Here is a 14,422-nt window from a genome sequence, read left to right as displayed (position 1 = left end):
TTTCCAATATCCTTCTTTAGTCTTGCCTGTCATTTCTACACCAAGCTATGCCCGCCATCCTTCGCTATTACCTCTCTTCACCTTTCCTGCTCATTCGGTCCATCATCTTAATTCCCTTTCGTCACAATTGTTAGTCACCTACTTCAATGACCTCAATAGCTCTCCCTGTTATAGCTCCCCAGTGTTTCTAACCCCACCTACCTTTACATATGCTTTTGTTTTCACCTCAGTACTCATACTCTACTCTCACCTCATCTTATTCCCTTACTCTGAATCCCATCCTTAAACCTTCTTTAGTCCCTGATCCATTTAATTATGTTCCCCAAATCTCCCCTTTATCTCTCGTTTCTTTCTTAGCTTTGCTTTGCTCTATTCCCCCCCTCTTGACTTTTTTTCCTTTGTTGTAGATGACCTCTCACCCGGATCATCCGGTCCGAGCGGTGACGCCGCCGTATCCGGTTTAAGCCTTCCACAAACCGAATGAAGCCGTCCAGGAGCTGCCATTCCTCCTCGTCGGAGCGCGGCTTGTCTCCGTATATGTCACAGTGCGCCTCTCCCTCCATGATGCGCTTCGTAGCACTAACACACGCCGGAAGCAGCAGGAAGCGTGTCCTCCAGAACTTGAGAGATTCAATTAGGCTGAGGAGAGACAACAGAAGCACATACCTTTGATATACGTGTGGCATATCAGAATAGCCCAAGTACAAGCAAATGGACTACAACTTAAAAGTGTACTCCTGCGGAAGTACATACAGGCTCGTAGAGTACAGGAAAAGGTTCTCCGGGCCCAAAGCACTTGCAAAAGCCTTTGGCTAAAGCTTCTGTCTCATTTGCTTAAAAAATACTCACTCCTTTAGGGAACTGCATTGCAGGTGTCCAGCGGTGAGCATGCATAACTCACTGAATAAACATCCTGCCCTTTAAACATATAGCAGTCTATGATGTACTAAACTAATCTACGTGTGGTCTGGCGGCACCCTAGCAGAACTCAGTGAAACTGTAGCAAATGCTGGAGCTACTGAATGCCATAGAGAACAGTGGGAATGCCGAAAGTCAATAATTAATTTATTGTCCGTACTAACTGAAATCAAACGCACTACAAAAGAGATGAGCAGTCAGAAAATTTGAAGAGTGTAGTCTAGTGCTTAATTTGTAAATAAATGCGTGCCGGTGCCCAAAGCTCTCCTCTGAAACCTGCGGCTGCTGCAATTAAGTGTGTGAGCACATAATACTGAGGCAGCATAATCCTAAAGCAATCTCGGGCCTCTTTAATCTATTGCAGTCACTCCCTGCCCCTTCAACTCACTCTTGCAGCTCGCAGTAAAGGCCTGATGCATGAAAAAAAAAGTGCAGGCCCCAAAAAAATAAGTGTGGGTGCTCCCCACCCGCAACCAACGACTCAAATTAAGCACTGGTCTAGTTCAAGGGTCACTTGCACCCCCAACTCTGTGAAAACGGGATATGGTATGATAAAAAAGCAAAATAAGGCAAATGCAACCACGAACCAAAGAACGGCTTAAATGTCAACTAAAGAGCAACGTGTTCCTTTGAAGTGGCTCTTGTAATGACTTTTTAAAACAGTAGTTTTCTTTTCTGTTTTTTCTGTCCTGTCTTCTTTGTCAACCTACTAGAGAAGGACAAATATGGCATTTAATCGGCAAACTGCCCAACTATATCAGTCACCAAACCTACAAAAGCTAATTCTACTTTGAATCAAATTGTGTCCTTCTTTTATGTCTGAGCAAAAAAATAAACAAAAAAGCCACTACATGTTGGTTGCAAATTTACATCAATGCACCGATTTTCTCTACCTCTATGGAAGTAAGTTAAGGTTCAGGGAGCTTTGCTTAACCCACGTTGGCACAGAACGGATTCAGGAGCCTTGTCTGTTACGTCAATCGACATTGGGCAGAATAATTTCCCACATCTCTGCCAAAGAGAGAGTCATCGCTCTACTTTGTTCAAGCAAACAAAAAAGAAATCAAAATAACAACCCACGACTGCTCTGAAGATATAACTCAGTGGACTGTGACTCACGCTGTAGCCTGTTTTGACAGGCAGACATGGATTTGGTTCGCACAGGCCATGACAGATCACTAATTTCCCAAGCACATCCCCCAACAGATCAAAACAGAATAACGAAAGAACAAAGGGCCTGCGAACAGACAGATATTGAGCAAAATATGTGGAAAAGAGAGATGAAGAATAAAATAGTTACTTACCTGTAATCCTAATTCTCCTTTGCAGGGTCCCAGAGCACTTTGTTTTCTAAACAAAATATATATAAAAACGGAATATCCACTTTTACTCTGAAATATTTTTTTTAAGAAGAATGGTTTTAAATAGCCTATGAGAGACAATACTGGGAAAATTGTAGCTATTTATTTAAAAAAGCTATATTTAAAAACAGAAATAAAGTCACTAGAACTAACCCAGTGACAAGAAGTGTGAGGATTATGTTTCTTAACATGTAAGCATCTGTTTGTGGCATGTACTGCTGTAGATTCACACGCTCTGCATACTTCTGCCAAGAGCAAGGCTGACACGTCAGATTCATTATAGCCTGAATGTCCTGGTTGTTTTGTGATGGAGGGAAGACCCAAAACTGCAGAGTATACAGGATGGATCCAATGAAAAGTAGACTGTGTGAAAAAGTCAAGTGGGTCTTTGGCACATTTGAACACCAATGATGCTCAGGAGGTTTGCCGCAGTTTGGAGGTGCTCTACGACTGTGGGAGCCGAATGACTGTGAAGAGCCCGCCTCGAACAGCCAGTCGTCAAGAAAGGGAAAAACTTGGATCTCCAACCACTGAAGGTGTGCTGCTACCACTGCTATCACTTTTCAGGACTCGAGAAATCTACTCACCCACTCGCTATGGCAAGTCAGATTTTATCAGGGCAACCTACTTTTAGGGCCTACTGGCCCGTTATGGCAAGCTGACAAAGAACAGGTGTTCTGTTTACACAGAAAGTAAATGAGCAATTAAGCCGCCTTTACACCTTGTTTTTAACTTGTCACATTTGCTCTGCATTCAGAGGCTGAGGTCAAATGTTAACGTATGTCTTCTTACATTTGCTGTGTATTTTATCCTGGAGGTTGGTGTTTACTTTTCCCTCTCTGACTGCAAAATTGGATGATTTTGTAAAGCGAACTGCCTGACAAATGTGCTCTACAAAGAGTGTGAAATGAAAGGCTGTAAGATGTCAGTTATTTTCTAGCACACAGCATTTAAATAGCTTGTAAATTAACTGTACAAACATTTCAAAATATATTTTAGTACTTAGGAAAGCACATTTTCTGTAATTCTGTAAGATGAAAAAAGATTTTAATAAGATCAAAACAAACCAGAACACTTTACTTGGTGATGTGCAAATGATAATTATTTTTGCTGAAACCCAATTTCCGCATATGATTCTTTATACGCTATATAGTTTTAGCAGTACAACTGCATGTTACTGGAGAAGTCTGACCATTTCAATGGAAAACGTGCTGTTTGTAAATAATAGTCCACCACCACACCATGCTTTAGTAATACATTTTTTAGAATAAAGTTTTTAAACATGAACTGCGAAACATTCCTACCCGCTCTGATGGCAATGCCATTAGTAAAGTAGGAGGCATGCCAGGGGTCATGTGTATCCTATTTGTGGGCTAGATTGTTATATACTGGAGCAAATGGTTAGTGTATTCAACACATAACATACAACCATACAACTGGACCCTAGGTGGCACTGCAGTCCCAGCTGTAGAGCAAAAGCTCTAGCGTGGGAAATACTTAAAAATAATGTGTCAAGTTCTCATAGGGTCATGGTTTCAATGACCCAGGAGAGTTGCGTATTTTTTTTCTAGTGCTGCTGTCAGGCTGCAGAACTACCTACAGCCCCCACAACATAAAATACAATTTTGGTGATGTCCCTGCCCCTTGTAGGAATATCACAAAATATATGTAAATAGCCCTCTCAGGGCATTATGTGGTGCTCTTTGAAGGAGTAGTGAATAATAAATGGGCAGCTACAGCCGCTAATATATTATTCACTTTGTGTTTTTTTAAAGTTTTTTTCTGGGTGTCCCAGTCCCACTCAGGACACTCACAGTTTTTATTTTTTAATAAGGGGCCGCAGAAAGAGCCAGGCAGCCTCCCTGCAAGTGGCCCCATTTGATGGGGCTGCCCAGGAGCCGCATATTTTTTTCATGCCGGGGGGGCCCAATGCCCACTACGGGCACTCCACACCATTATTATTTTTGGAGCCTTGGGAGGGGGTGCAGGGCCCCAAAAGCATTTTAATTTTTTTCCCCATTGTAGTGGTATTCCCCGGGGCACAATACTAGTACCTGCATTTTTTTTAAAGTGGGGTGCCCCCAATGCCCAACTGGAGCAACCCACAGCTAGTCCCACACTGGGGGCTGTGGGCAGAGGTCCAGGGCCCCTGCAGCCATGTCAGCTCCCCTGCTTGCACCCACCAGGTGTGCAGAGGGGGGGGCGGTACTGCTCCAACCCCATGGGAACAGTTTTCTTTTGCTCCCACGGGGTGGGAGCAATTCAAAGCATTTCCCTGCCCAAGAATGCAGTCAGGGAAATGTTTTGTTCTCCTATTGGGTAGGAGCAGCTTTGTTCTCCTGCCGGGCAGGAGAACATTTGCATCTTCCCTGCCCACGGCCACGGGCAGGAGATTAGACGGTGTCCCGGGAGTTGGGGATCCCGGGACACCGTGACTACGCAGACCCCAGGAGATGGGGTCCCCAGGGTCATTGTATGGCTCAGGGAAGGAGGGGTAGCCCTCCACCACTTCATTTAAAAGTGGGCCCCAGGGGATGGGGTCCCTGTGGCTTCTCCCCTTTATTAAATTACTGCCCTTGGAGAATGGGGTCCCCGTTGTCTCTTGGGAGGCTTGGGGAGGGGAGCTGCATGCCCACCTCTGCTTCATTTGTTAAAAGGGCCCCGGGGAATGGGGGCCACAGGGCCTTTTGGAGGCTTGGGAAAGAGGGGGGCAATGCACCACTCCCTCCTTAAATATATGCTGTGCCTTCCCCCAGGGCCCTGGTCCACTTTTGGGGGCTTTTTTTGTGAAGGCACAGAATTTTAAAGATTTTTGCTGCAAATGTGTGGCAAAAATTGTAAACAACTCTTTTTGGCCCCAGACTGGGTCGCTCTGGGAGCCTACCACCAGTTCTAGAGGGTCAAGGTATCCCTACCCCGCCTGCTATTTCTTTTTTCCGGCTTTTCTGTTAGGACTCAGAACCAAGTCCCGAGTCCTATGATGGCTACCACTACTTCCTGGCTGAGGTTGTGGCAACCAACCAGATCTCAGGATGAGGTCTGTCATCTCCGCGGCTTCTCCGTGGCGTGATACATGCAACTTTTTTGGACCTTAATTTTTCCAAAACTACTGAACGTACTTACACCAACACACAAAAAGCACTCTTTGTTGACCAAGGTCTCCCTTTCTGCCAAATTTGGTGTCAATTTGTTCAGCGGTTTGGGCTATAGATGTGTCTAAAGTTGATATGGCAAAACAAATGAAGAAAATATGCTTTTGAACCCCCCTTTTTCTTGGCCCTCGCCTGACAGATCACCACAAAACTTTCCATGTGCAAACTAGTCAAAAAGTCACACTTTTCTGTAAAGTTTTGTGGATATTCGTTAAATGAAGCAAATGTTATTAATAGCACAAAAAAAGACATTTCCTTTTGAAACACGATCCTAACAAAGCTAGGTCAGCATTTCTATAGAAGTGCCTTTTTGATTTGCTTAGAACTTTGGCGCCATTTGATCAATTTTCACGAAACTTTCCAAAAAAGTGCTAATTTTCGCCTAGTTTGTGAATGGAAATTTTCGGGGTGATCCGTTAAGTATAGGCAGAGAAAAAACAGGGCCCCAGAAAGCAAAATCCCCATTTATTTTCCATAGACTTTTTTAGACAGAGCCACTGCAAAAACCGGACTGAACTGACCTGAATTGCACCAGATTTGGCAAGAAGCTCAATCTTGTTCTGGAAAGTGTGCTTTTACGTGATTTGGTGTAAATCCATTCTGTAGTTTTTAAGAAATTAAGGTGGAAAAATATTTGTATATATGGATAGTTGGTTTCGAGGGGCTTGACTTGCAAGAGTCCCTCAAACTCAATTTTTTAAAAACAGAGCGTTATGATTGGCCTAGGGAGATTTTTTCCCATTGGGCCAATTTGCTCCAGCGGAAGTCAGACTCCCGCAGGGTTCAAGTGCTCTGATTACCTGCCAGTCATATGAATAAAACTGCTGCTGGCAACCATCACAAGACCCGAAGACTTAGGTCCCTGTCCTGAAAATTAAAAGAAAGAAAATATATAGGCAGGGTAGGGATACCCTGCCTCTAATGTCCCTAAACCCTGTGGCACAGGGAGGGGGGTGGGAAGGGGTGGGGGAGGAGAACCCAGAGGGACCCCCTGGGCCAAAATACATTTTTTTTTTAAAACAGACAATTTTTGCAGCAATCCCGCTGGCCCCAGCAGGATCGCCTCAAAAAAAAAAAAAAAAGGCCAACATTTGTAAAATTATTTGGGGAGGGGGCATGAGTGAGTCTCCCCTCTCCAAACCGATTTGGGCCCCAGGCATCCCATCCCACAGGGTCAACACTTACAAAAAGGAGAGGGGCCCCATAGACCCCCTCCTCAAGCCTTTATTGGACCTTGAGAACCATTCCCCGGGGGCCAATGTGCTTATTAGAGGAGCGAGTCGCCCCGTGTCCCCCCCCCCCCGAGTCTTCAAAGACTTTGGAGACCCCATACCTGGGGCTGGCTCAAGTACTCCAATGGGCAGGGAAACGAATATTGCTCGTGCACGGAGGGAGCAAGAAAAGAGAGCTGCTCCCTCCATAAGGGAGTAATGACGGCTCCTTCTCCATACAGGGCGCTATCTGGGGCCTGGGAGACCCTGGGGCTCGTACCGCAGATCCCAACTTGAGGATGGTGTCCCAGGGCCTCAAGAGGGGTCAGGGAAGGGGGCAACATGCTCCCCTTCTCGTAATTATGGAATTGGCCCTGAGAGGATGGTCTCCCAAGGGCCTACTAAGGCTAAGGAAAGGGGAGGGAGGGCACCCATCTCCACTCAGAATTCAGACCTGGGGGATGAGGTCCCTGGGGCCAGGAAGTTTCAAGGAAGGGGGCCACATGCCCCTCCCCTTTTTTATACAATTAAGCCCTGGGGGATGGGGTCCCCGGGGCCTAACAAGGCTCTGGGAGGTGGGTGGGCCGCGTAGCCCTCTCCCTTATTATCAGTGGTTGGCCCTGGGGAATGGGGTCCTGGGTCCTCAGTTGGCCCTGAGGGATGGAGTCCCCGGGGCCCATTTGGGCTCAGGGAGGAGGGTCATGCACCCTCTCCCAAAAAATGATTGTTTTTGTCCCAGGGGATGGAGTCCCCGGGGCATTTTGAGGCTCGAGAAGGGGGCCATCTGTCCCCTCCCCTATAGTTAATTTATGGACCTGGTGGAGGAGGTCCTTGGGGCACAACTGGGCTCGAGGGGAGGGGCACGTGCCTCCCCTCCACTAATAAAAATATATTTGGCCTCAGGGCATGGAATGCTCTTAATGCTCAGAAGGGGGGCACGTATCACTCTTCTATATAATAAGATTATGGCCCTGGGGGATGGGGGCCCATTGCACCCACCTCTCACCTAATGTAAATGTGTTTGGCCAAGAGGGATGGGGTCCTAGGACCAATAGTGGCTTGGAAACAGGTGGGTGTGCGACCCCCTCCTCGGCAGGGAACTGGCACTACGGCCAATCCCACGCAGCACAGCTGAAGGTAGTGAATGGCAGGGGTTTTCTGCCTGCGGAGGTTAGTTTGGAGGGCCTGACCGAAAGTCAGGACCTGCAGCCAATCGCACTCAGCATACAGCCAAAGGCCGTGTATGTTGTGGGCTTGCTTTCCTGTAAGAGATTGGCTGCAGGCCCCTTGGTCAACCTCCCACACACGGGCAAAGGCTGTGCGTGACAGGGTGGCTTTACGTATGGTAATACATCATTACTTTATATTTAAAAAAAAAGCTCTAGAAATTCACTGAAAGAAACAAAGGCTAAAGTGGCATACTAGTTAGGGGAATATGTCAGTGCCAAAGCAAGCTTTGGAACACAAAAAATAACATAAAATCAACAGTTAATGTAAGCAGAGCTAACTATAGCTTGCACCCCGCCAATCACTGCAGATGACCTCCAATATTCCATCACTCATTACATCAACCAAGCTTCTTTTGTACACATTACTCTATAAACGAGTACAGCATAGAGGTCTGAAAGTAAGTACAAAATAGCTCAGAATAATATAAAGCACCATTAATGCCATCACACATACAACTCCCTACTACGGACAACTTTTATCTGTATCAAATCTTTCAGTCACCAACCTTACAGCGAGAAAGGAAGTGGATATGAGTAGAAAAGTGGATACTATAAACAGTGTTTATTCTATGGAGAGAGTGTACTCTGTACCACACTGTTTGCAGACTGTGAAACCCTCATGAGAAATACACCACAGAGTATTAAAAAGTATATACTACGAACAGTGTTCACCAATGCAAAACTCGTCCAAAGAAACACAATTCATTAAATGAAATCCAAAGGTCTGAAGTCACAAAAAGTCATACTACTTGCCGCCTTCATACTGTGATGAAAATGTTACAGATCTTTTGAAGCTAATCAAGCACATGTACATAGCTTAGCACCTGGTGCACACAGTCTTCTGTCTTTTGTAGAAATTGTCATGCTGAGATATTCTGTCAAAATACTAAACGCTGCTTACAATACTTAGTATCTATTACACAGAATATTTGCCCTGTTAGAAACGTTTTCTTCAGAACCAAAAACACATTTGTCAAACATAGTGGACACAAGTCGTCAACTGTTACCCGCACACAGAGTTACTCTTTAATAGAAAGATTTTTAACATGTTCAATACCTCTACACACCTATGATACATTAGGAACACATATGTTTTGTAAACACTTACACCTATTAGTTGGAGGCAGGCTGTATAAAATTAGGTAGAGAAGTAATATGGAACTTACTTGCCACTATGTAAACTATAAAAAAAAACACACTCATAGCATGATGTCATCAGTGATGTCATTTGAGGTGTGATCAGTGATGTCATAGAGCATGTCATGAGTGATATAATATGTGAGGTCATAAGCAGTGCATGGCGGGGCCACAAGTTACAGTTAGCTCTGCTAACTATAACTGGTGAATTTGTGTTTTATTTTTCAGTTCAAAACAAAATGTCAGGTTGGTACTGACAGTCACCTATCATTTTACTTTAACCTTTTTTTTGTTAGTGATATATATATTTAACCTACTGGCAGTCACCAGTAAGTAGTTATAGTTAGGACCTAGTTTCTATAGGAAAATAGTTATTTATTTAGCAGTCATGTGAGAAACTTTCATTCAATGTTCAAAACTAATTCAACAGTCAGTTCAGCTGCTGTGTTAAACGTTTTGATGTGATCCAAGGTGAAGCAGGGTCTGAGAAAAAAGGGGGTCCCAAAATACCTTTTCCCCATGCATTTTCTCATAGGATCTTCAGACACGACTATAGCCTGACCCACTGTACATAATTATACCAAATTTGGCAGCAAGCTACATTTTGGTGTGCTTTTTGTCATTTGGTGTAAATCAGTTCAGTAGTTTTGGAGTCATTAAAGAAGAAAGAAATATAGATATCTGAGTGGGGCCTAAGCACAGCTCTCATGGTGAGATCTGATTGGCTACCAGCACTTCAACAAGCAAGTGCTGGCAGCCATCTTGATAGCATGATAGCACCCCAATGAAATGCATTGCAGTAAATGGCAGGTTGTGAGGATCACAAAAAGGAGAATATGTAAAGGGTGATAACAGATTTTAGTTACAATATAAATCATTTGTTGATGGTGCCGTACTAAGTTTAGGAATTGTGGTGTGTTCTAAGATGATTTTACCCTGTGAAAATGCCTTCTGGTGGGATTTCATTAATCACGTTGAGGGAAAACTGTTTCTCATGATTTTCCCATAGGTGTTATGGAAAGTGCTCCTGAAGCTAAAATAAGGGCATATTTTCTGTAAATTCACACTATCTTTCTCAGTCATATGAGAAGGAAGTCTTGCATTTTCAGTAAAACATGTACTTCCAACAGGAGCAGCTTATCAGTTGATTCCCTGTGTTCTACTGCAGCCTCCCAGAGTGTTCTAAAGAACAACTAGAGTGCTAACAGCCTTACTTTTGACAAAAGTGTGGCACACGTGAAGAGATCTTGATTGAATCAAACTGGTAAAACTTAAAACATTTTCTTAGACCTGACACCCTTAGGGTGGTCATCCCCCAGCCTTTTGCCTGCCTCCCTCCATTAATCTGACCCTCTTTGTGCTGGTTTTAGGACTCTGTGCACTTTAACCCTGCTGACCAGTGCTACAGTGCATGTGCTCTCTCCCCTAAACATGGTAACATTGACTCCTATCCAACTGGCATATTTAATTTACTTTTAAGTCCCATTAAAGTGCACTAAAGGTGCCCAGGGCCTGTAAATTAAATGCTACGAGTGGGCATGCAGCATTGATTGTGCCACCCACATAAGAAGGCCCTTAACCATGTCTCAGGCCTGCCATTGCAAGGCCTGTGTGTGCAGTTTCACTGCCACTTTGACTTGGCATTTAAAACTAATTGCCAAGCCTTAAACTCCTCTTTTTCTATATATACGTCACCCCTAAGGTAGGCCCTAGGTAACCCATAGGGCAGGATGCTATGCGGGTAAAAGGCAGGACATGTACTTATGTGTTTTACATGTCTAGATAGTTAAAAACTTACAAATTCATTTTCCACTACTGTGAGGCCTGCTCCTCTCACAGACAGGCATTAGAACTGCCCTCATATACCTTAAAGTGGTAGATTCTGATCTGAAAGGAGTAGCCTGTCATGTTTAGTATGGCCAGAATGGTAATAAAAAATCCTGCTTACTGGTGAAGTTGGATTTAATATTACTATTTTAGAAATGCCACTTTTAGAAAGTGGGCATTCCTCTGCTCTCCAATCCACGCCTGGTATGTGCTGGTTGTAGCTCCCCTTGTGTATTCCATCCAGACAGCCATAAACACAGGACACTCAGTCACATCTGCATTCATCTGCATACTGAACGGGTCGCCCTGGGCGGAAAGAGTGGGGGGGCTCTCTCTTACACTTCAAAGGCCAGTGGCCTGCCCTCACACAAAGGACTGATAACCCCTCAAAGGGACCCTGGCAGACAGGACTGGGCTGAAAGGGGGACTTGTGCACTTCAAAACCACTCTTTGAAGTTCCCCCCACTTCAAAGGCACCTTTGGGTTTATATACCGGGTCTCTGACCCCATCAAATCAGACGCTTCTGGATCTACACCTGGACTCTGCCAGAGGGACTGGCTGGCTACCCAAAGGACTCATCTGGACTGCTTTGCTGAGAAAGACTGCTGCCCTGCTTGTTGCCCTGCTGCCTGCTGGCCCCTGACTCTGCTGGAAGGACCCTGCCTTCCCCACAATTGCTCTCCAAGGGCCTGGACTGAGCTTGCCTCCTGTTCTGAAGTCTCAGGGCCGAAAAGACCTCACCCCAGAGAAGAAAATCCCAGTGTGTTTGAAACTCGATGCAACGCCTGCAGAAATCAATGCAGCACCAGCCTCGCAGGTGAAAATTTGTTGCATCGCCTACCAGTTCAATGCAGCGACTGCTCCTTCTTACCAGTGTGTCAAGGATTTTCAACGCATCATCCCGGAGCATCAAAATATCCCTTCATAGCAGTGAGGAACCAAGGCTGCGTTTCTGGAAATCAACGCATTACCTTACAGCATGGAAAGAAACAACACATTGTCTCTGCTGCACTGGAAATTCCGAAGCAGCGCCTTATTTTTCAACACATCTCCTCCTCTCCGGCTCCCATGCGTCATTTTTGTCGCATCCCAGGTACTGTGTGCTACAAGGATACAACCAATGATTCCTAAGGACTGAGACTCTTTTAAACCCTTAAAAAGTGACATCCTAACTTGTGCATATTGGATTTTTGTTGTTTTTATCTTATTTTATTAAGATAAATATTATGTATTTTTTAAACCTGTGTGGTGTATTTTTGTGGTGTTTTCACTGTGTTACTGTATGAGTTATTGCACAAATACTTTACACATTGCCTTTTAAGTTAAGCCTGCCTACTCTGTGCCAAGCTAGCAGAGGGTGAGCACAGGATAATTTAGATTGTTTTGTGACTTACCCTAACTAGGATTGTGTCCCTACTTGGATATTGGAGTATATCTCTGCCAACTAGAGACCCAATTTCTAACACATTTAATTTAGAAAGGGACAAAATGGGTAGGGGTGGTTATTTTTGTCATAGAAATTATGGTTAGTGCTGTAGAAAGAAAACTTAGGGCAAGTTTTAAGTGAGTTCTCAAATATCTTCCTCTTCTATTCCATTCAAACATTTTGACATGCGTACTGAAACATGCACTTTCAACACCAGCAGCAGACTGCCAGTTAACTCCCTGGTGATCAGCAGCTTTCCTAGAGTGTTCTAATGAGCAACTAGAGTGCTAACATTTTTAATTCATGCCAAAAGTGTGGCACAGCTGAACGCCATCTTAATGGAATCGAAGTGGAAAACTGAAAGCATTTTCTACTGAGAATACTGCAGTAAATGAGGTAATCAGGGACCTTCATAACAAATAAATCTCCTAAGATGGCACCAGAGGAAATAAAGAGTCCAAATGTAGCACAGATATCACCCAAATGTAGCCCAAGTATAGCCCAATGACAAGAGTGTGCAAAACACTTAATTTTTGTTGTCTTTTTGCAGTTTTATACAGCGCAGACTTGAACCAAAGGTGTGGGGAGTACTTTACATGAGTATCAGTTACATTACACATTACACAAGTACACATTCAGCTTTGTTTTAGGCATGGGGAAATTAAGTGATTTGCCCAGAATCACAGCATGTCGAGCTGGTGCCAAAACTCAAACCTGGCCCCCCCGTTGCAAAGTCTGCATCTCTGCCCGTAACGCCACATACTATCCCCAAAGTGTAACATATAATCAAGTGATCAACTGGACACAAAAGCATAAAGACATTTAAAAGTGCTTTGTTGCTATTTGAGAACTCAGAAAATATGTCCTCATTTTAGTTTTTTAGAGCACTAACCATAATTTCTATGGGAATAAGACCCTGTCATTTTTTTTAATTTCTAAAGGAAATGCTTTAGGTATTACAGTTTTGATGACATTAGGCGCGTCACACTTTTATAACAAATATAGAATATTAGCAATCTAGTTGTTCCTTAGAATACTGTGGGGAGGCAGAGATCAAGGGCACAGACATGGATAACTGAGGGCACGGAGGAGGGTGCAGAGGCAACTAGTTGAACACACTGGCTAGACAGGAGGGGCAGTGGCAGCACAACGGACCATGGAGGGCAGTGGTACGGGAGCAACAAACCAACCATGCAAGGACAGGCAAGGAAGGCTGTGGCAATAAAACAGACCACTGAGGGCAAAAGGAAGAGGTAGTGGCAGTACAACCATACATGCCAACAGACCCGATTCAGGCAGGAGACTCCTGACATTTTTAAGCCCAAAAGGGCTTTATTTTATTAATCTCCTTCCTAAAATCTACTCTTTTTCAGTATAAGTCAATGGGAAAAATCAATTCCTCAGGTTTTTTTTTTTCAAAATCTCCCTTTTACCAAGATCAGAATGTTGGCAAGTATGGTACATTGGATCACAGAGGACAGGAGGGATGGACTAGGGACATGGACTCGGATAACAGAGGGCAGAAGGGAGATGGGTAGGGCACCAAACTGACCTTACAGGGCAGGTGTCAAGGGTAGCAACAGCACAATCCACCACACAGGGCAAGCGGGACGGCAGTGCAGCACAACGGACAATGCAAAGCAATAGGGATGGGACAGGGCCATGCACATGGACAACAGAGAGCAGAGGGGAAAGAGGCAAGTGCAGCAAGCTGACCATATTGGACAGACAGGAGGGACAGTTGCAGCATAACGGACCATGAAGGGCAGGAGGGAGGGTGCCGAGGCAGGACAACAGACGAGACAAGGCAGGAGGGAGGGGATAGGTGCCTGTATATGGAAAACGGAGGGCAGGGGGCAAGTGGGCAGGGCAGGAGGAGCAAGCTGACCATGGATGGCAGGGGGGATGGGCACTGGAAGCAGAACACAACATGGAGGGCATCAGTGAGACTATAATGAGATACACACAGACAACTTAGGGAAGGTGGGAGAGGGTCAGGGGCAGCAAACTGACCACAAAGGGCAGGTGGGAGGGGCTTGACAGCACAGAAGACCATGCATGGCAAGCAGGAGGGTTAGTGGCAGCACAACGGCCATGGTGGGCAAGAGGGATGGTGCATGGGCATGCACAAAGGACCATGGAGAACTGAAGGGAGGGGTA

At 44.8% G+C, this 14,422-nt stretch overlaps 1 protein-coding gene and 1 long non-coding RNA gene across 11 annotated transcripts in view; one reads left to right on the top strand and one right to left on the bottom strand.

Annotated features, from left to right (window-relative positions):
• The window catches only part of LOC138266366 (uncharacterized), a 73,635-nt gene extending 73,120 nt beyond the window's left edge, over positions 1-515 (top strand). Inside the window, exon 4 of the long non-coding RNA XR_011199494.1 lies at positions 408-515. This is a non-coding gene — a long non-coding RNA (uncharacterized lncRNA). The remainder of the gene's footprint in view (positions 1-407) is intronic.
• The window catches only part of DEPDC5 (DEP domain containing 5, GATOR1 subcomplex subunit), a 401,482-nt gene that overhangs the window by 160,792 nt on the left and 226,268 nt on the right, over positions 1-14,422 (bottom strand). For all 10 annotated transcript variants that reach the window (XM_069215090.1, XM_069215095.1, XM_069215097.1 and 7 more), the window contains exon 30: positions 420-639. In XM_069215090.1, coding sequence (XP_069071191.1) covers positions 420-639 — 220 coding nt within the window. The remainder of the gene's footprint in view (positions 1-419; positions 640-14,422) is intronic.

This window comes from Pleurodeles waltl, chromosome 11, assembly GCF_031143425.1.
Source record: "Pleurodeles waltl isolate 20211129_DDA chromosome 11, aPleWal1.hap1.20221129, whole genome shotgun sequence".
Lineage (NCBI taxonomy): Eukaryota > Metazoa > Chordata > Amphibia > Caudata > Salamandridae > Pleurodeles > Pleurodeles waltl.
Note: the sequence above shows the minus strand (reverse complement) of the source record. Positions and strands in the feature narration are given on the sequence as shown.